Here is a 19248-nt window from a genome sequence, read left to right on the forward strand (position 1 = left end):
ATCATTCGCTTCAGTGCGCCAACATCTTGTCGATCGCACGCCGGTACGCCGAAAAATTTTAAAACCCACGCCGAAGATCTTCGGCGTAACCTAAACTAAATGCACCCTGGGGTGTCAGAAGTGTCTCTATAACCTTGTGGTTTGGCACTTTTGGAGCAGAGCTTCATATCACTCGAAACACATGGTGCCTTTGAATCAGAGGTTCGTAAAAAAAATAGGAATGTAATTGTGAGTTCTGCTGCCAGAGCCTTGCTTGAATCAAATTTAGATATTATTTTCATTAAAAGTTTCAAAAAAATACTGTATTGGTAGCGGTGGGATTCGAACCCACGCCATCGAAATGACTGGTGCCTTAAACCAGCGCCTTAGACCACTCGGCCACGCTACCGTCTACACATTAAAAGAGATGACACCTTGTCCTTATTTTCTTTTTTCTACAGTCGGAGGACAAAGTTCTCATGGTGGTACGTGAAGAACCACTGCTAGAGTTTCACTGTAAGCAAATGGACGATTTCGTTGGCCTTCACTTTTCAAACAATTTCCACTTTGCGCTGATGATACACCTTGTGAAGGGTATAGCACTGTTTCTTTAAGTACAATTTTTCTAAAATTTGTTGGCGTGTTTGATTTGCTATTGTGCCAGTAGAAGGAGGGCTCTTTTACGTGTGTCAACTTGTGCCCAGGATTAGTAATGTTTTCCAAAACTGAGGAACTTAATGAAAGCAGTAACACGAACGCTATGCCTTACAGTTACTGGTCAGTTAAAACTGGTGAAATAGTTTTTATCCACTGAATCTGTTTTCTGCTTATTTTTTGTTGGAGTATATCATCCCCAGGCCACCTCTTCGGCTCGTATTCGCATCCTGAACTTGATGTATAACATCACTAGCAAACGGAAGACAAGGCAGGTATGGATTGGAAAAGGCTAATTGCAACTTAATGTCGAAAACAAACTGGGATTGCAGTAGATTTTTCTTCATTTGCTCTGTGAGTGGTATGAGGAATTCGTGCTACCCTTTCAACCAAGGAGATGCCGGTAAATTTTGATGTTACAATAATTGTAGAAATTGTCACGCGCTTATTGGTCGAGAACCATTGTCAATAAGGTTACGGATCATGAAAATGACGTGTCGTGTCACGCAATGCGCGCGCGTGTGATTTTCCGAAAACTTAAATAAAATCATACTTTTATTGTAAAAAAGAAATTGACGTCAATATTTTAACTAATCACATCTTGGTCACGTGTGTCTTCCGGCGCTTCTCAAAGTTTGTTTGTTTTAAATTTGAGTTCCCATTTACTCCTTGTGACATTTTCCTTAGCTCTAATTGGCTTGTTGTTTTTACGAAACGCGCCTCGTTTTGCTGCGTTACCCTCTAAATCTCAACATCCGAGTGCATATTCTCCATACTTTCCGTTTTAATCTTCTTAATCTCCTTTGGAACTGAGAAAAAGAAGTTCAAAGCACTTAGGAGCTTATTTAGGTGGCGATCATTTTTTTAACTTCTCATGACCTCATTGGTTGATTCAGCTGTGATACTGTAAGGAGAAATTAGATGCTGGCCATTCTTAGGGATTCTAAGGGCAATAGCTCTTCATTGTCATTTGTATTGTAGCATGTCATCGCAGTCTGTTGAAATGACGCTTGATACAGTCAGCGTAAGGGAACTGATGACACTTTAATTTCCTTGCAGTCGTGGTTCTTTTATAGTCAACAAAGAAAATCTTGCATATTTGGCTGGTAAGTTAAAGGACTGACAAAGTGTTCCTTACTGCAGAGGAATGCCTAATGTTAAACTGGGCGAAGTCGCCAAAGATTTTTGCTTCTTGGTAGAATTCGCCCAAAGTTTTTATTTACGACTTTGTAATTCGTTTTGTTTTACTTCCTCCCCAGTTATCCTTTTTCACTCGGGGTTAATCATCGCTTCTTTTCTGTTTTTTTTTTACTATCGTACCGAACTAATATTTTTATTCCCCTTCAAGCTGAAGTTAGTTTTGGTCCGTGCAAAAGTTGTCTTGCAAAGGTTCTGTGAACTGCAAAAGTCCTGAAAACTTGGTAGAACTTATGTTCTCTTGAAATAAAACCTCGAAAATACCTTGTCATAGAAAAAATAAAAGCATATGAGCTGAAGGTAGCCCCTGACGCGTTTAGGCGCCTTTTTTTCGGGGGTGGGGAGAACGAAAACTACTCATTAAAAAGTTCAATCACATTTAGTTTTCTAACTTGACTACGGAAGATTGTTTGACTTTGATTCTTCGTAGCTTTGTTACCCGTATCTGAGGAAGTTCGCTCTAGCCTGCGCCCGGGTGCCAAAAAAGAGCCCGACAGCCCCACCCTGAATTTTCCAGGCAAACTTGACGGCAGTCTCTCCGGAAGCGTAACGTCCTTGAATACGGAGCACCAAGTGTCCATAGTGATTACAGTTGATGACAGTACTAGTGACGAGGCCTTTGTTTGCCCCTCGGAATGTCGAAACATGCTCTTGGATCCAACCATTGTGAACGACAATCAGACTCAAGCTTTGCTGCTGACCGCCCTGGTAAGGTTGTTTGGATAATTTCGGAATGACGTCCCTGAGGGTGAATTGATTTAGAACAACTTTCAATTGAGTTTCGAAAAGTGTTTCGGGATTGCTTTTGTTTTGCTTCATAGAAACGTTTATTCGATCGTCAGGAAACCGACATAACGAAATCACACAGACCAATCAGAACAGAGGTTATTTCATTATTGTTAAAGAAGGATTTGTTTAAATATTACTCGTTTTCCCGCAATGGAAGTCCATTGAAGGGTGACTGAGCAGGGCTGTTGGTGGCATTCGGAAAGTGTATACACAGAGTTTTTGTAGGAGGTCAAACGAGCTGTATGTGTGGGCGAGTTTCCGCTAACAGAGAGACCCTAGTTTTATTGATTCAAGTTGTTGGTTTCTTGATAGGCAATGCTGCTTGAGCACGTCACTGGAGATGTAGAGTCACGGTATTTGTACCAGGTATTAGCGGAGGCTAGCTTGGTATTCCCTGGAGTTTTCCCTGTCATGTGAGTACTCTAATTATTAAATAGTCCTTATCAGCTGCTCATATGCATCTCCAAGGCACACTAGAACGTCGCTAACCCTCTATTTTCATACTTGTAATTTTACGATACTAGAGCGTTTCCCAGCGAATAAGTCATGAGAAATACATCTTGATATGACACCAAATTTTCTACACTAATTCAAAAGGTATTCCAAGCTGGCGAGCGATGTGAGTGCGTAGGAGGTCCGCGAAAGGTTTTTAGTGTCAGACCCCTCACAGACCTCGTGCATGCTTTACCGGCCACCCATGCTGCAACCGTAATGAAAGCCTTCTCGCAGGCTCTAATCATCAGCTTTCCAAAATTAGCTACTGCCTGTTATCTACCAATTGTTTCATTTGCCCGCTAACGAATCTCGAAACTAAAAACTAGTTACCTAGTTTATTTTTTGTTTTTGATAGAGTAGTTAATTACCACCCCACATAATAGAGAAGAGAAAAACATTCTAGCTAATTTTTTTTTTGTTCTTGTGCAGTTATAATCTCTTAGACTCGGATCTATCCATTGTGCTCGGCCATTCTGATGATGTAGCCACTCTGAAAGCGATACAGACAATCGTACATTCAATGAGCGCTGTAAAGCTAAACGACGATCCTGTTATGAAGTCAAGCTATCTATCAAGTAAGTGAAAATCAAAGTACAGCTGAACTGTTTGCAATGACGTTTAATTTCCAGGTGATGTGGAACTAAGAGGTACAAAAAATAATTTTAATTATAGGTCATGAAGTCTCTGTTTTTAATGTGAGGAAGTTATTTGTTTTTCTCGCGTAAACATGATGGCCTCGTGTACGACTTTAATTCCTCGTCTTCCAAGGCGTAAAAGAAAACAAAGACTAATTTGTCTGCGTTTTTGCTCTTTCAGCATTTGGATTTTCCGGATTCAGTCGCTTCACGAAGTTTAAGGTAGGCATTTTGTACTGCTGCGATTTTGCTCACAGTGACCTTTGTGTTTAAGATTAGCTTTGAAACTACTTTTAAGGGTCTTACAAGATGTAGTTCATTTCCAGTGATCGTGGAAACGAAAAAATGCGAATCTCCCTCGAGAATTCAAACCTCAGACCTTCACATTTCGCAGTCCTATGGTTTACCACCGAGACACAGAGAACTCTATGTTGAGCTAGGCAATTAGAAGGTTCACATTAAACAAGGGTCCTGTATTCTGCTAGGATCTAGACCTTTGTGCGGGTAAAAAATCCATGTTATTAATTTTCGCAGGAGCAAAGCGGTCAGGCAAGCCGTGCGCAGCTCTTTGTAAAGTTCTTGGAAGCTGTAGTAGAGGTGTATGGTGTACCCCTGACCGATCAAAAAACACAGCGTTCAGGTTCTGTGGCGTCTGTCAAACCAATACTTCTCAGCTCTAGCACTGAGGACCTGAGGGTGGCGTCTTCCTCGTCTTCTCTGTCTTCTTCCCTTAGTTCTCTGTCTGGTGCTGCACCCGGTAAGCACCTTTTCATTCCGTTGCCGTTCAAGCGCTCATCTTCGTCATGCCGGGCGAAAAAGGCCGATAAGGAATCTCCGAAATTCCGACGGAACTGGTCCACCAGGGGAACACGAAGTCCCTCCACTGGGAAAGTTATGAAGTGATTAGTTTGTCAAAAATCTGTGGGGTGTTACGGGCCAAGGTGCGAGACAGGGGATCCATATCATCGAGGGAACATTTCTCGATTGATTATCAAGTTCTGGCAACAAATACTAAACGACGAGTGTTAAGGAGAATTTGCATATTGGCTTAAGGCCTGAAAACGAGTTTGAAAGAGTTGGCTGGATATACCACGAGCCCTGTTCGACTCGGATTCATTTGTCTTGCAAGCCGCAGTTCTACGTGGACTCCTCTTCCAAGAGGTTTAATTTTCATCCTGACATTTCGCAGGAGTAACCGAGAGAAACCAAACAGTGCACTTAAAATGCATTTTTGGCTCGCTTTGAGTTTTCTACCTTATTGATACTAACTTCTGCATGACTTCATTTTGCTATTTCAGAAAAATCACGAGATCGAGTTCCCTCGAAATATCGGTTGACGCAAAAAATAGCAACGCAAAATTTTATGTCCTGTTAAAAATTAATTTTCAAGTCCTTACTTCACTTAGGATACGGTCCACAATTTGTGTCACAAGCACCGTCAATTTCTTTAAACGGGCCTTTAGGAGGTTGACTGTTGTTCGTGGTCAAAAACGATCATTTTGTCCGTACTGTTCAGTATAGTGTTTTTGTGGGCACAGTTAAAAGCCGTGGGAAACTAAAACGATAGTATCGAATTCTCGCTTTTCGCCAAAACTAGTTCCATTTACCACCACTTTTTGCCCAATTTTTCGCAAAATTTTATTCTCGCATATTCCATTTTTAGCGAGAAAATGAGTGACTGCGAAAAATTGGTAGGTTTTCTGTTCATTGATTTTTGTCTAATTCGACATTTCTCAGAACTTGAGAGTTCTGTTTACTCAAGAGTTCAATTCAAAACTGACCGCTGTACTGGTATGGCGTTGTTGAAGTAGATAACTCTTGGAGCATTGGTTGCCATACCCATTCCGACTTAGGTACTCTCCGATTTCCAGAGTAGATTACTCGACACAACGACACGACATCACCATTATATAATTCCGCGCGTTCTATCTCTTTAATTCCCACGGGTAATTCGCTTGTTACACCTCGTAACAGTCTCTCTTTATTACCAAACAAATATGGTAAGGGGAATACAGCCGGAGAATCGGCTCCAGCATTAGCAGCAGATGAAGTAACTTATCTTGCAATTAAACGAATATTATGGGAGTGATTTTAAAGAAAATGACGAACCTGTCGTTCTCAGCTGAGATATTCTGATGAGAATATCGCCAACCCCTTATACTCCCACGAGTGACCAAGACAGAATTTCTCCTAACGATATCCATACAAGATCGAGTAGAAAAGTGATGAGAATATACAAAAATAACAATTAGGGGATTTAGTTGATCCAATACCAAATTCACATTATAAGAATTGTATGGTAGAAAGAAAGGAGAATTGCTAATGAGATCTTGGGAGCGAGAGGCGGTTGACGCTATAATTTATTTGTAAATATTACAATCCCTTGGAATGCAAATGCCTTTATAATACTGGCGCCACACTGGTTTGTGGACGCGATATGAACGTGAAAGCGGATGAGACCTTGTTTTAGAAATTTTACAATCTTTAATTAGAGTTGTAAATAAAATCATTGAAATGTGCAACATTGTATTGTGTTTTATACAAAGCAGTTTTGTTTTTGTTCACGAGGGTATATATAATACGATGTGCGCGCACCATCAAGGCTGATTTTCACGAACTACGGAGTCAATTTTTTTTTAGTTTTGCTGGTGTGTACGTGCGCTTCTCACGGGCGACAGGAAGCATGCAAGCGTTTTGCGACCAGGTTTCCTAAATGTTGCAGCAGGCATGCTATCGTTATTCGCGCAAAAGAACCGGCCCTGGTTGCTAGAAGTTTGAGAAACGCTAGCCAGTGGATAAATCTGTATCCGGTGGAAAGCGAAGTACGTTTTGCTATCACTTATCCGCAGGATAGCGATTTATCCGTTAGTTAGCGTCATCCGCCTTTTGTACAACTGGGTCCTGATGAAAAGAAGTAATTTGTATCCCAGGGCCCGGTTGTTCAGAGAGCGGTTAATGCTATCCAACGGATACATCGCTACCCGGCGGATGAGTGTTACCAAAACGTACTGCGCTATCAACCGGAGAAAGATTTATCTAGTGGATGGCGTTAACCATCCTTCGAACAACCGGGGCCAGAATGTGACTAAAAGGTGAGACAATAGCCTAGTTCACCAGATACCTATTCAATATCTTGGAGACAGGTAACACAGACATAGAAAAGAAACACCGACAAAATAAGGCGCGCGCACTTCAAATCACAACGCATTGCGAAGTAGGTTGCTATCAAACTTTATGTCACATTCACATAATAACACGTTAAGTGTTTTCCTTCCAGTTAAGGTTAACACTAAAATGGGAAACTGTTTTACGGCGATATTTTCAGACAAATCAGTAGAAAACGATACGAAAATGGACAAAAGGGTTGAAAGTGAAGAATCAGATCAAATACCCTCTGTTGCAACCGATACGAAGCCTGCTCCAAGTATTGTTTCGTTCCAGTCTGAACTGGAGTTTAGTGTAAGGGGTTCATTCGCTACGGTTGATTTCGACGGGGATGACGAATCCTCGTCGTCTGTGACATTCTTGTTTGATTCGGAAGATGAGTGTGAGGTCTCCCAACCACAAGAAGGGGCTTTAAATCGTGAAAAAAAAAATAACGGCAGCTGGCTAGAAACAGAAACAGACCTGTCCAACTTTATGGACTGGGCCAACAAAATGACGTTCAGTCATGTGCATTGCCACCGGTGGAGTAGCCTGCTGCTTCAGGTTTCAAGACCAGAAGATCAGTGAAAGAAGAGGGCAATAATGCCCGAGACTTAGCCATAGCGAGACTGCACTCTCATACCTCACACAGAACAACGAAGCCCATCAAAAGAGAAGAAAAGGCCAAAAGAAAGCCACGACGATTTCTGAGAAAGAAACGCGGGAGCCAAGGTGAAAAGATACAAACCGACAAAGTGCGACTCATAAAGAGGATTAAAGATGGAGTTAGGAGAAAGGCGTCGCACAACAATGACAGTGGCTGTCCAGTCTTGCCACCTGAGAAAATTGTTACGCGAATTTTTAACGAGGATGCGGAAGACTGTTCTGACAGCAGACTGGATGATGGCGCTAGCCAGTGTAGCTCTGTAAGTACCCGGCTATCTACTGCCACTTTTTGGGACTGTGATAATACTCTGAGTGAAGATATCCCAGAAACAAGCACTGGCCATCACTTCGGAGGTTCCGTCAGCCCAGGAAAGGATGAGCGTAACAAAGACAAGGACGTGTGCCGCGAGCTCATTAGGCACCTCAACTACAATGAGAGATAATCACGGAAAGGTGGAAACCAAAAATGGGTACATGGGTTGGGTTCCAAGACTTGCAGTTGTCACGCCATGGTATAGCTCTACATCTTCTGAGGAAGATCTGTGGGGACCAAGATTTCGTCATCCTTATAGGAGGGTAGTCTCCCTCGCAGCCGTTTTTAGTCTCGTCACGCAACGCTCCTCCCCACAAACGGTTGCTCACATTCGAACAACATTCCTTTCCCTTTGTTGTCTTTGCACCAAGAAGATCACTGACATCGTTTCTTATGTGACCAATCAGAACACAAGAGATTGTAATCAATATCGTTTTTCCCGCGTTTTCAAATTCTGCATTTGTTCGTAGTTTCTTGATGGAGCGGGAAACGCCGAAGAAGGTTTTGCAAAGTGATCGTTGCTTTATTTGTTCCACTTGAGTTGAGAAAAAAGAAAAAATTTATGTTTTTGGATAAAGTTTTTTTTTGATTTTCCGGCGATTATTAGGTCCTGTCTGGATGTGAACGTGAGCTGCTATTCAGCGACCAGCGAGTTGTCAGTTTGTAAAGCTTGCTACCGACGATTGATGAAGTTCAAAAAGGCCTTTGATCATCTTGAAGAACTCAAAGATGAATTGAAGGGAATCTTCAAGGATCGCGAACTTCCCAGAGCGAAGCGCTTATTGAACGTTGAGAGCGACGGTGGAGATATCCAAGCTTCGTGCCGTGGGAAAATGATGATTGGTCGAAATCCTGAATGGAATGCAGTTCGAATGTGAACAGCCTTTTCTGGGGGAGTTATTCGCCTGGCGTGACGACTCCGGAAATGGCTGCAAAGCAGTCTTATAGAGGAAGCAAGTCAACCACTACGGAAGCAGAAAACGAGCTCCTAATGATAGCAGGAACACCTCCCGCTACCAACTCATGGGATAGTGCTAGTACTTTAGTAGAGTCTCAAAAAATCCAGCGCTAGTTGTAACGAAAATGATGTTTTCCAAACGCCTAAAGATCAGAGGATTGAAAAGAATTGTTCTACAGCACAGTCTTCCAGTTCTGCTTCTTCATGGAACAGTACATCCAACTGCAAATAATACGCCGTGAGGAAAAGCTCGGAGAGTGTATGCAACATGCAGGAAGGTGTAGGGTCGCGTGTGTGGTTCCGATTTAAAAATTACAAAATTACTCTGCAGTAAGAAACTGGTGCAAAGCCCTGGGGCCATTCACTTTGGGGTTAACTGAAGTGTGCATAGGGGACAACTCGCATAGAGGATATTTGTCTGACGCTCGATACTCTTTCGCCTCTTAAAAGAAGCATTAAGAACGAAGCTTTTCCATAACTTTCTGAAACTATACATTTGAATGATGAGTTGCAACAAATTTTAATCTGATTATCAAAGAAAAATAGCATCCAATATATATTTCCTTAATTATTTCCCTTTGAGTTGTTTGTCCCCTTAGGTGTCTCCGTTGATGGCTTGTAAATGGTAGCGTGGCCGAGTGGTCTAAGGCGCTGGTTTTAGGCATCAGTCATTTCGATGGCGTGGGTTCGAATCCCACCGCTGCCAACGTAGTTGCACTTTTTACATAAGTTTTCTGTACCAATCGCATAACTTAGTGAAGGAAAACCAATGCATGCAATCGTTGATTACTACCGAGATTTTAAATATTAAGTTACTCTTACAAAGTTATTTCGTCTCTGTTCTAGACCATGTATCCCTCCGTTCAAGCGTCAATTTGGGGAAATGTGGGTAAAGTAACCGAGTTGTTGGATACAGTCCTTGACTGCTTCATTAAGGTAGCTTATAACACTCTTTCTCTCTCTCTCTCTTTCTCTCTCTCTCTCTCTCTCTCTCTCTCTCTTTTTCTTTTAAATTTTATGAATGAGGGATTGTATGGGTAAACGTTTTTGTCAGACTCCAATGATAACGTCTCATAACTAGAGTTATTTATGCACGTACTAGTAAATAAACAAACTTGGTAACATAAAGATTTGGGAGGTTTTCGACAGATAGTCGTTGCGAAGTAGACATTTATGTTATTCGAAAACAAAAAGTCTCTCAAGTCTCTTTTGTAGCGACAAACGGTTCTGCCCACAAAAAAGCGTTGTTTGTCTTTGAACCCTAATTCTTGGAAACCCGCAATACATATATTGCTCTAAATCATTCTGAATACTAGTTACACTTACCAGGCATGAAAAGTGGAAGCAACCAAAAGCAAACTGTCAAGGAACCTCAATTCCTTTTTATGATTTGCTTTTGGTCAACTCCAAATACTAAGTGGTAACATCTGGGTGCGTTTGTTTTTGGAGGGGGTGGGGGTGGGTGGTTGAAGAGGGGGGCTGGCGAGGAATTATCGATCAAGGTCCTTTTCTGCGCAAATGCGTTCCTACCCCTCCCCTGATAAAACAACGGTCAACTGATAACAAGATAGGGTTGTCGATGGGTTAGGGAGGGGTAGGTGCTCAGTTTCTTAGACACTGATGTTGAACCTGAAAATGTAATTTCTGACGTTTGAGTGACATGGGAACGAATTAGTCAGAAATTAATATTCTGACGGCACGTTGAAGAGGTTCGAGTGGCATCGCGGTAGTTTCGGATTATTTAATCGTTTCGCGGGAAATTAAGTCATTCTAGGTCGGTCAGTCTTAGGTTTTACCACTTTCTTTTTTCTTGTTTAATGTAATTTTGTTTACAACTCTCTGTAAAATGTCACCACTTTCATTGAATTTTCTGTGTGATTAGTAGTGTATTCAGGTCTATTTTAATTACCCTTTCCTCGGGGTACAGTGCTGTTGCATTAGATGAGGAATACATTTCCACATATTTTTTGGCCACTTCTAAAGAGTGGTTTTTTATAGTGGTTTTTCGTATCTGGCGTAGCACAGGCTATTTTGTATAACCCTTTAGTTTCAGTAAATACTTCCAGTACATTGTAGATTCTAGTAGGATGCGTATACTACAAGGCTGGCTGACTCATCCTAAATAAACTTTCACATTGAATATCTTGTCTGAGTGTAGTCGGAATTATACATTCTCTGCCTTTGTTGTACACTGAGGTCACGTTTCAAGCGTAAATGGTCCCAACATCTCTTGACTTTGTCTATCTTATTGGATATGTCTTAATGATTTTGTTATCTTTCAGGCCAGTGCCACAGGAGGGCTGGGTTCTGTAAAGGCAGAAGTGATGGCAGATACTGCAGTAGCTTTGGCGTCAGCTAAAATGCAAATTGTGTCACGCAAGGTCATTGGAAGGCTCGACACAGTAACGCATTCTCCTTCGGTGACTTGATTTGGTCATTGTAGATATGAAAACTCGACGTAAAATTCGCTAACTATTTGTCAGAACCGGCTTACTAGACTGTTCCATCCGTGAATAGAGCAGGCTGTTCTAATAGATGACGGAAATGGTTCTATCGATTTGGTAGAATTTGTCCCCTAGTTCCTTCCAAGCTGCAAACTGGGGGTCAAATTCAACTAAATCGCTCTGAGGATGACTCAGTTTCCTCGCCCTCACGTGGGCTACTCTAGGAAGAGGCCAGAGTTTTGACAACAAAATACTACAGATTTGACAACAGCCAATTTCAAAACTGCTCCTCATTGAAAACGCATCAGACTGTGCAAGACGTACGCGTGTTCATTATTTTAGAGTTGACTTCTGCTATCCATTTACATTGGTAAAAAGGAATTCTTTTTATTCAACCAGACCGTCTAAATGAAAAGATACCTTATAGGTAAAAATATTTAGGATTATTTTGTTATTGACTAGGGTTTGTCTCCAGAAGGCTAAGTATCCAGTTTCCTCAAACGCTTTATTTTCCACCCATATTGCTCTCAGCTAATCAGCAAGACCTTCATTTCTCCCACTGTCCGTCTTGAACAACACCTCATGTTGGACGATATTGCTATCTTGACAAGATATCTGCTTTTGCTTTCCTTCAACGACCGTCTTGACGGTAAGGAGCTTCTTTTGATAACAGTAGTTTGTCTTACATCCGTTCCCCAACACAAATAGGGCAATTTTCAATGGAATGTCAAAAGTAGTCCTGGAGTACATTGGTTTTTACTTTATACTGCACTGTGATTTTTTTTGAAAATTTAGGTAAAAATGTGTAGTTAAGTTGGCAGCGGTGGGATTCGAACCCACGCCATCGAAATGACTGGTGCCTTAAACCAGCGCCTTAGACCACTCGCCCACGCTACCCTTTACACGCTGTTTAGGCAACATTTTAGGCTAATAAAAAACAGCCTTTCTTTGTTTAGACAATCGTCTGTTTTTTTTGTTTTATGCCACTTGATGAACAAATCGCTCTGATACCCTCGTTCTTTATTTGTTTGTTTATAGTTGCCAGTCATATCCCATACTTTTAATATATCAACAACGGTTGAAATGGTAAATTGGCCATCGTTACGATTATAAAAGCTGACGTTTCGAGCGTTAGCCGTTCGCCGGAGCGAATAGAGGAATTGTGGGTTGTGTGTGCTTTTAAAGGCAGAACATGGAGCTATGTGATTGGTGGGAAAATGGCAACGAGAAAAGCACGAATAAATTAGTGGAATGAAAAGCGTTCGTTGACACCTGTGGGATTTAGACTGCCAGTTTGAAAGATGAGCTTTTGTTAAAGAGTTTTACGGCTTTCCGTGCTACCTAAGTGTAAGGAAAGACCGCAGATTGCCATATGTTGCTTAGAATGATTAGGTAAATTAAAATGTCAAGCGACTGGTTTCGATGTGTCCTTGTCATTCCTCTCCACGTCACGAAGGTGTTCTCGGAATCGGTCACCTAGTCTTCTGCCTGTTTCGCCGATGTAAATCTTTTTGCAATAAGTGCAAGTTATGCAATAGATTACATGACCAACCAGGCACTTTTAAATGCGCTCGTGCACGATACAAAACGTGTCCTTTCATCCACAACACTGAGAAAATATCGGGACCCAAACGATCCTCCGCCAATGTAATCTATTGCATAACTTGCTGACTTATTGCAGAAAGATTTACATAGGCGAAACAGCAAAGAGATGACGAAAGTCGAGGAATTCATCAGCAAGAATGCGTTACCTTGATTTGATACCAAATTCTCCTGAAGTGTGGCAATTTAAAGATAGACTTTTTTCCTTTTTTGTTTTAAACTGTATGCCATCTAATCATTTCACTCTCAACTACTGAAAGGCATCTCAAAAGTGAAGACACCAGATGTTAAGGCTTTTAAAGTAACCTACCAACGCAGGTACACGCTGAGAGACTGGGAAGGAGAATCACTGAGCATGACCGTCATGGAGACAGTTACTGACCTTTTACTTGAAATAATGGAGGTAACTCATCATCTCATATCTTTTTACGAACGTAAATAAGACTCAACGTTTGGCCTTTTCAACGTCTTAAAGAGTTTTAAATGGACATGTAAACGTGGGGGCTTATATCCAAGGGGGACTTATATCTGTAGGGGCCTATATTCGTAAGGGCTTATATCCGTGGGGGCTTATATTCCTGGGGGTTTATATCCGTGGGGGCTTATGTCAGTGGAGGCTTATGTCAGTGGGGGCTTATGCCCGTGGGGGATTACGTCCGTAGCGAGGCTTATAATCTATGGGGAGCTTATATCCAAGGGGGCCCGGAATGAAAAAGTGTTGATTAAACGAGGTCAGATATTAAACACAAAGGCGCGGTATATAAGGAAGTCTTCCCTGGGAAGATCTAGGCTCATTTGTCACTCACCGTTGACGTATGCGGGTCAAATTTAGATGCTGCTAGACGAACAAAAGGAGCTAGTGAGATATCTATTGTTTACTTCCACCAGCATGGTGGCATGAGGTAACGTGAGAACCACCTTCTTCGATCTCAAATTTACCGCCACAAATAAAGACAGTTTCCATTGGAGAAAGGAAATACAAATCTCAAAAATTCTTGTATTGTGATGAAGACATAAAAAACAATTTTGAGGAATGCGCCCGCTGTTCACTGCTTTGGAGTAGCTGTAGCTCAAGCTGACTTGACTCTAAGAGTTCTACATCACACGAAGGTTGATTCACAAATGGTCCAGTGGGACCTAAGGCTCCTTTTATAGCGCGCCTTCGTGTTTAAAGTGGTAGCAGCAAGTTTGTTGTTCTGAAAAAAAAATTTTAACAATGTAGGCGTGGTTTTAGCACTCTTTCATTTCATAATAAACGAGCTACCTAACTCGTGAACCAATCACTGCAAGCGTTAATTCTGATCCAACATTTTTCATATTTTTTGTTTGTTATATTGAGTTGCTTGAAGGACATGACGGAATGCACATGGCTGTAGAAGTGGACAGAACTTGCTTCAAAGTAAGTGCGAGTTTCATCAAGAAAGTTCAGCTGAGTCCTTTTCGGTTTAGCAGTTTTGAAAAGGCGCCCAGCCTTGTCCATGTGTGAATTTAAAAAGAAATTGAACTGGCAGCGGTGGGATTCAAACCCACGCCATTGAAATGACTGGTGCCTAAAACCAGCGCCTTAGACCACTCGGCCACGCTACCTCTTACGCTATTGTTAAATACCATTAGTCAGACAGTTTGGTGGGGTATTCACCAGGGTGCATTCCGCATAGACCCCACGCCGAAGTTACGCCGAGGGCTTTGAAAATGTACGCCGAATAGGCTACAATTCTACGCCGTTGGTAGCATACGCCAATAATTGCCCCCGGGCCCAGATCTTTTGCCGCCGCGCCGCCGCTAAGAGAGGCGGGTAAGAGAAATCCTGGAGACTAGTTTGTTGAAGGGATGTCCATGCTGGCTATCAGGAGCAAAAACATTTACTTTTCATCTTTATGTGTTCAGTGATGGTGCTTTATTTTATATAGTCATCGCTAGAAATCGAGGACATAAGAGCCGGCTAATATTGATTCAAGAACGTTTTCGCTTATCGTTGACAAGGAACTATGAATTTCCGTTGTTATCAGTTATCACTTCGGTGCCCTATAATTTTAGAAACAATATTGTTCATAGAAACAGGTAATATTCAAGGTGTGCACCTTAATTTTCGCACAATATGCATTAAATACATATACTATCGTGCTTCGCTTGAACAATTTTGCATTTGCTAACTTGTCAAGAAATATACATCTTTTAATCTTTGCGTTCCGGCTTTTAGCCTTTCACAGGTAAATGAGCTACAGGAACTATAGATCCACTTCACATGACTTAGTAGACAGAAGTTGGTAATTAGGTATACAGCGTAGACCAATAAATGTCCAAATTCCTGAAGCAAAGCAACCAATTGCTTGCCTTTTTATATAATTTGTCAATCTATGTTCTTAAATTTTAGGAATCGTCATGTCAAACAGATGACGATCTGCGTTGGCACAGAATACACACATATTGTCTTACTTATCTGCCAGAAAAGGACAGCGACCTGAATACGAATCTATTTGATCCACGACTTTCCGGCGAGACTGAATAATGCTTCTCATATCCTGAAAAGAAAGCATTTCGTCTGTGGGAGCGGATCACATCATCTCCTCTCAAATACAGGCTGACACTTTCATGAATGATATCATCACACTTCTTTAACGAGGGTAAACACCAGTTCAGTTTCGTTCTTCTGAAAAGTGTCTCATTTGATCGGCCTCCAGACTTTTGCTGTGCTCTCATGCAGCTATAATAGCTTTCTGCAATGGCCTCTGGTCCGCCTTTTGCAAGTACAATATCCAGGATAGCGCATGATTGTGGTTGTGCGATGCTATAAATGTCTTCCTGAGAGTAACATGAGCTGAAAACACTCTGTTCGTGTAAACGGACATTGTACTCCTTTCTACTGGTAAACTTCATCTTAAAAGCGGCATCCAAAGTATTGAAGGAGCATGCTCAAACAGGACAAGACTAGCATCCTGGTGTTTCAATGGCTCACCATGATCAGTACCTTGAACCATAAACCAACTAGGACATAGACTTTTCCAAATACCTACTTTTACAGCCTCTTTAATTCTGTCCATGTAACAGAATGCCCAAGCTGGAATAGCTTGGCTTGGGGGATGAATCTAGCAGTACAGTCAAACAATTAGGATGGGTGGGACAGAGGGCCCTTCCCTTCTCTGCACTCTGCTAGCAAAACTGATTCTGAATGGTGTGGGTTAATTTCCCAGTATTTATCTGAACCTTTTATGTAACCAGTGCCAGGAATACTCATGTAGCTGATAAAGCAGCATCGTTGTTGCGTAATTCAACACACAAAATTCATGTCATCATTTGGCCTTTATAATACTTATCTTACTGAAGAATTTTTGGAGTATCACCATCCAGAGGGTCCTAAAAGATAGAGAGAACATGTTTTACATGAAATACTGTACTTACCCAAAGTAAATCTATACGGCAATAAAAACAGAATTATAAAAGTTCTCCTGGTATAATATTTCCCCTTCTTCTTGATCTCCTCTTCCACATTGCTTTGGGAATTTAGTATGTATGGTCTTTTTAAAAAAAAACGTTCGGCTAAGTACAGTGTCATGTAATAAAAAGACAACTCATGTCAAAAAAACTTATATAAATATATCCTTCTTTTTTGTTATTTACCTGAAATCTAGTGGTAGTTTCTGGTTGATTGTTTAAGAACTATAGTCTTTAAAGAGTCCTAATTAAACTTTGTAGAAATTTTGCATAATGGTTTGGTGGGGGTCTTGGTATTTGTAATTACGAAAACTAAGAGGGGTCTTAGTTTTTGAAATTACGAAAACTAAGACCCCCAAATTTACTGTTAAATTTGACCTAAAACTCAGTGGAAAGGATCGGGCAGGAGATAACTTGAAAGATTCGACCTGTTTTGGTTACAGTTTGACGTTATATTTCGATGGACTCGATTTTAGGGGGTCTTAGTTTTCGTCATCTCGAAAACTAAGACGGGTCTTGGGTCTGGTATCTTAGTTTTCGAGGGTCTTAGTTTTCATAACACCCAATAAATATCCGCAAACTTCGCCCGCATTGAAATAACAATTTGGCGTTTTGGATAATTAATAACTTATTAGACCATTCTGACGTCATATCGCTGAGTACAGTTACTTGTTACTTGTATTTTGACTCACCCTACAGGCTTGTCAAAATGCAGCACAACTCGTAAACATACTCAAGATACTACATAAGAAAACTTATATTAAAGTGCCTATAACACTTATTTTTTTTTCTATTCTACATCAAAATGTAATGACTCTTAAACATGTTTTCGCAACATTTGTGGTATTTTTCCCTTTTCTGAATTCTTTATCAAGCTCTATAATCCGCAGTTAAAATGTCTGGCCGAGCAAAGAGGGACTAAGCGCCGTGACGTCACGGTAGTAACCATGCGTTCTTATTGTACAAACGAGTGCTCCATGCTCCATAATTAGTAATTTCTCTGAATTTTTAATGATTTTTATTGATTTTTAAAGATTGTAAACAATAGATTTCACAGGCCAAGTTTATCAGAGAAGCAAAGTGAGTTACTACCGTGACGTCACGAGTATTTGAGTACCAGTACTCTTTCAAGCGACCATAGAGATACGAGAAGCCTAAGTTCCATACAAACTCGGACTTTTATCGCCTCCTAAAATAACACAGACGCATCAGAATCACTCACAAATCTTACCAGACACCCTCTACAGGCTTCTATTTTTATAATTTAATGCAAAAAAATAGGTTTCATAGGCACTTTAAGACCCCTATTAACATAAATACAATCAACTGTTACTCTTGAGTCCAAACCATATACTGCAGTGTTCTCAAACACAGTCTAACAGAACAACTGAGCCACTCACCTCATAAATAGACTTCTTTGTTGATTTCTCTTTAGGTCTCCTTGTTGCACCAACCTCTGTGTCATCTTCATAATCTTCCTCTTAACCTCTACTGAATAGAAGTCGTCTCTACCATACTTCTCAAATTCATCAGACTCAAAGTCAAGACCAAAGATATCTTGGGCTTCCAACAAAGCACTATGAATGAACAAGACAGAAACGCTATCATTGAACTCAGAAAAGCAAAGCTAAAACAAAACACCATGAAGAGGAAATTGTTCACAATTGTTTCACTCGCAACAGTTTCCTTTCATGACATAATGGTATGGAAAAATGTTACTTACGCAAAGTTAAAACCATTTCAATACAAACCGGATGGAAATAACAAGTCCTCTCTAAAGATTACGAAGCAGTGCTCTCAATAAAAATTTCCAAACTACTTACAAATCTTGAAGAGTTCCTGGAATTCTCCTTCTTTCCCTTTTTGTAAGCCTATTAATAGGATTCCCATCCTCAAATTACAAACAGCTGATGAGAAACTTCGTAACACCTTATCCCGTCTAGAACCCTTCGCTGTTTCACCCCGGAAAGCTGCTTAATCCACTGATTTTTCTGTCCTCTCAATTCGAAGATTGCACGTTAGCCACAGTTCAACCGATGTTAGTGTTAAATCCAAATGAAACTCCGCTTAGGATTACAAAGACTGCTCAGATTACCAGTTCTCTAACAATGCAGTAGTCTCCCTCGCAGCCGTTCAGTTTTGGATGTCACGCAACGCTCCCCCAAGAAAACGTGTCTTCAATAGTATCTTCAATAGGTACCTACAATTACAATTTATCTAAGCTCCTTTGTAATCTTCTAGAGCCACATGTCCCGTGTGAATACGTCCGCGACACGTTTTCTTTAGTACATGAAATCAACCAGTTATCAACCTCAGGGAAGTTCATGGTATCTTTCGATGTTGAGAGTTTGTTCACTAGTATACCTCTTGATGAATGCATTGATCTGGCGATCAGATACATTTATCAAGGTAACCCTGGTCTTAAGATAAACGCCGCTGACTTAAAAGCGCTTTTTACCTTCGCAACAGCTGAGACTGGTTTCTTGTTTAAGGGTGTGTTTTATGATCAAATAGATGGGGTTGCCATGGGGTCCCCACTTGCTCCAGGACTTGCAGACCTCTTTATGGGACATCATGAAAAAAACTGGCTAGATAACTATTCATTCTCTGAAGTTCTGTTCTACAGACGTTATGTTGATGACACCTTTTGTTTGTTCAATAGCGAGGAGGACGCGCTTATGTTCTTTGATCATATCAACGTCAGGCATCCTAGTATTCGTTTCACAGTGGAAAAGGAAATCGATAAGAAATTATCATTTCTAGACATATTGTTATACAACAATCATACATCCATCGTCACCAGTGTATATCGCAAGAAGACGTTTACTGGTCTTCTTACTAATTACTTCAGCTTCGCCCCTTTGATTTACAAATTAGGTTTAGTCAGAACGTTGATTGACAGAGCATATAAGATCAATAATTCCTGGGTTGGATTTCATC

The 19248-nt window shown here is 40.9% G+C and overlaps 1 protein-coding gene, 1 long non-coding RNA gene and 4 other non-coding genes across 7 annotated transcripts; 2 read left to right on the plus strand and 4 right to left on the minus strand.

Moving 5' to 3' along the window:
* Positions 1-306: 306 nt before the first annotated feature.
* Trnal-aag (transfer RNA leucine (anticodon AAG)) lies at positions 307-388 on the minus strand. The gene has a single exon. It is a non-coding gene; the product is annotated as a tRNA-Leu (tRNA).
* Positions 389-1636: 1248 nt separating this feature from the next.
* LOC148718081 (neurofibromin-like) lies at positions 1637-5882 on the plus strand. 2 transcript variants are annotated; one of them, XM_088743352.1, is made up of 6 exons: positions 1637-1739; positions 2261-2538; positions 2932-3032; positions 3544-3689; positions 3931-3971; positions 4284-5882. In XM_088743352.1, the coding sequence occupies exons 2-6, from the start codon at positions 2476-2478 to the stop codon at positions 4650-4652; spliced, it is 720 nt and encodes a 239-aa protein (XP_088599478.1). In that variant the 5' UTR covers positions 1637-1739; positions 2261-2475; the 3' UTR covers positions 4653-5882. The 2 variants fall into 2 exon arrangements, with proteins under 2 accessions (XP_088599478.1, XP_088599479.1); XM_088743353.1 differs by lacking the exon at positions 1637-1739 and having other exon boundaries at positions 2041-2538.
* A 3572-nt stretch (positions 5883-9454) lies between these two features.
* Positions 9455-9536, plus strand: Trnal-uag (transfer RNA leucine (anticodon UAG)). Its single transcript has one exon. It is a non-coding gene; the product is annotated as a tRNA-Leu (tRNA).
* A 2553-nt stretch (positions 9537-12089) lies between these two features.
* Trnal-aag (transfer RNA leucine (anticodon AAG)) lies at positions 12090-12171 on the minus strand. The gene has a single exon. It is a non-coding gene; the product is annotated as a tRNA-Leu (tRNA).
* Positions 12172-14381: 2210 nt separating this feature from the next.
* Positions 14382-14463, minus strand: Trnal-uag (transfer RNA leucine (anticodon UAG)). The gene has a single exon. It is a non-coding gene; the product is annotated as a tRNA-Leu (tRNA).
* A 1859-nt stretch (positions 14464-16322) lies between these two features.
* Positions 16323-18374, minus strand: LOC148718085 (uncharacterized). The gene is made up of 3 exons (XR_015994706.1): positions 18132-18374; positions 17709-17885; positions 16323-16391 (listed from the first exon to the last, which is right to left on the minus strand). It is a non-coding gene; the product is annotated as an uncharacterized LOC148718085 (long non-coding RNA).
* Between the last annotated feature and the right edge of the window lie 874 nt (positions 18375-19248).

This window comes from Stylophora pistillata, chromosome 13, assembly GCF_964205215.1.
Source record: "Stylophora pistillata chromosome 13, jaStyPist1.2, whole genome shotgun sequence".
Lineage (NCBI taxonomy): Eukaryota > Metazoa > Cnidaria > Anthozoa > Scleractinia > Pocilloporidae > Stylophora > Stylophora pistillata.

Excerpts from the sequence above, each read along its gene's own strand:
- LOC148718081 (XM_088743352.1), top strand. The coding sequence starts at position 2,476 with ATGCTCTTGGATCCAACCATTGTGAACGACAATCAGACTCAAGCTTTG. Across the intron at positions 2,539-2,931 it reads CTTTGCTGCTGACCGCCCTG|GCAATGCTGCTTGAGCACGT; the intron begins GTAAGGTTGTTT and ends GTTTCTTGATAG. Across the intron at positions 3,033-3,543 it reads CCTGGAGTTTTCCCTGTCAT|TTATAATCTCTTAGACTCGG; the intron begins GTGAGTACTCTA and ends GTTCTTGTGCAG.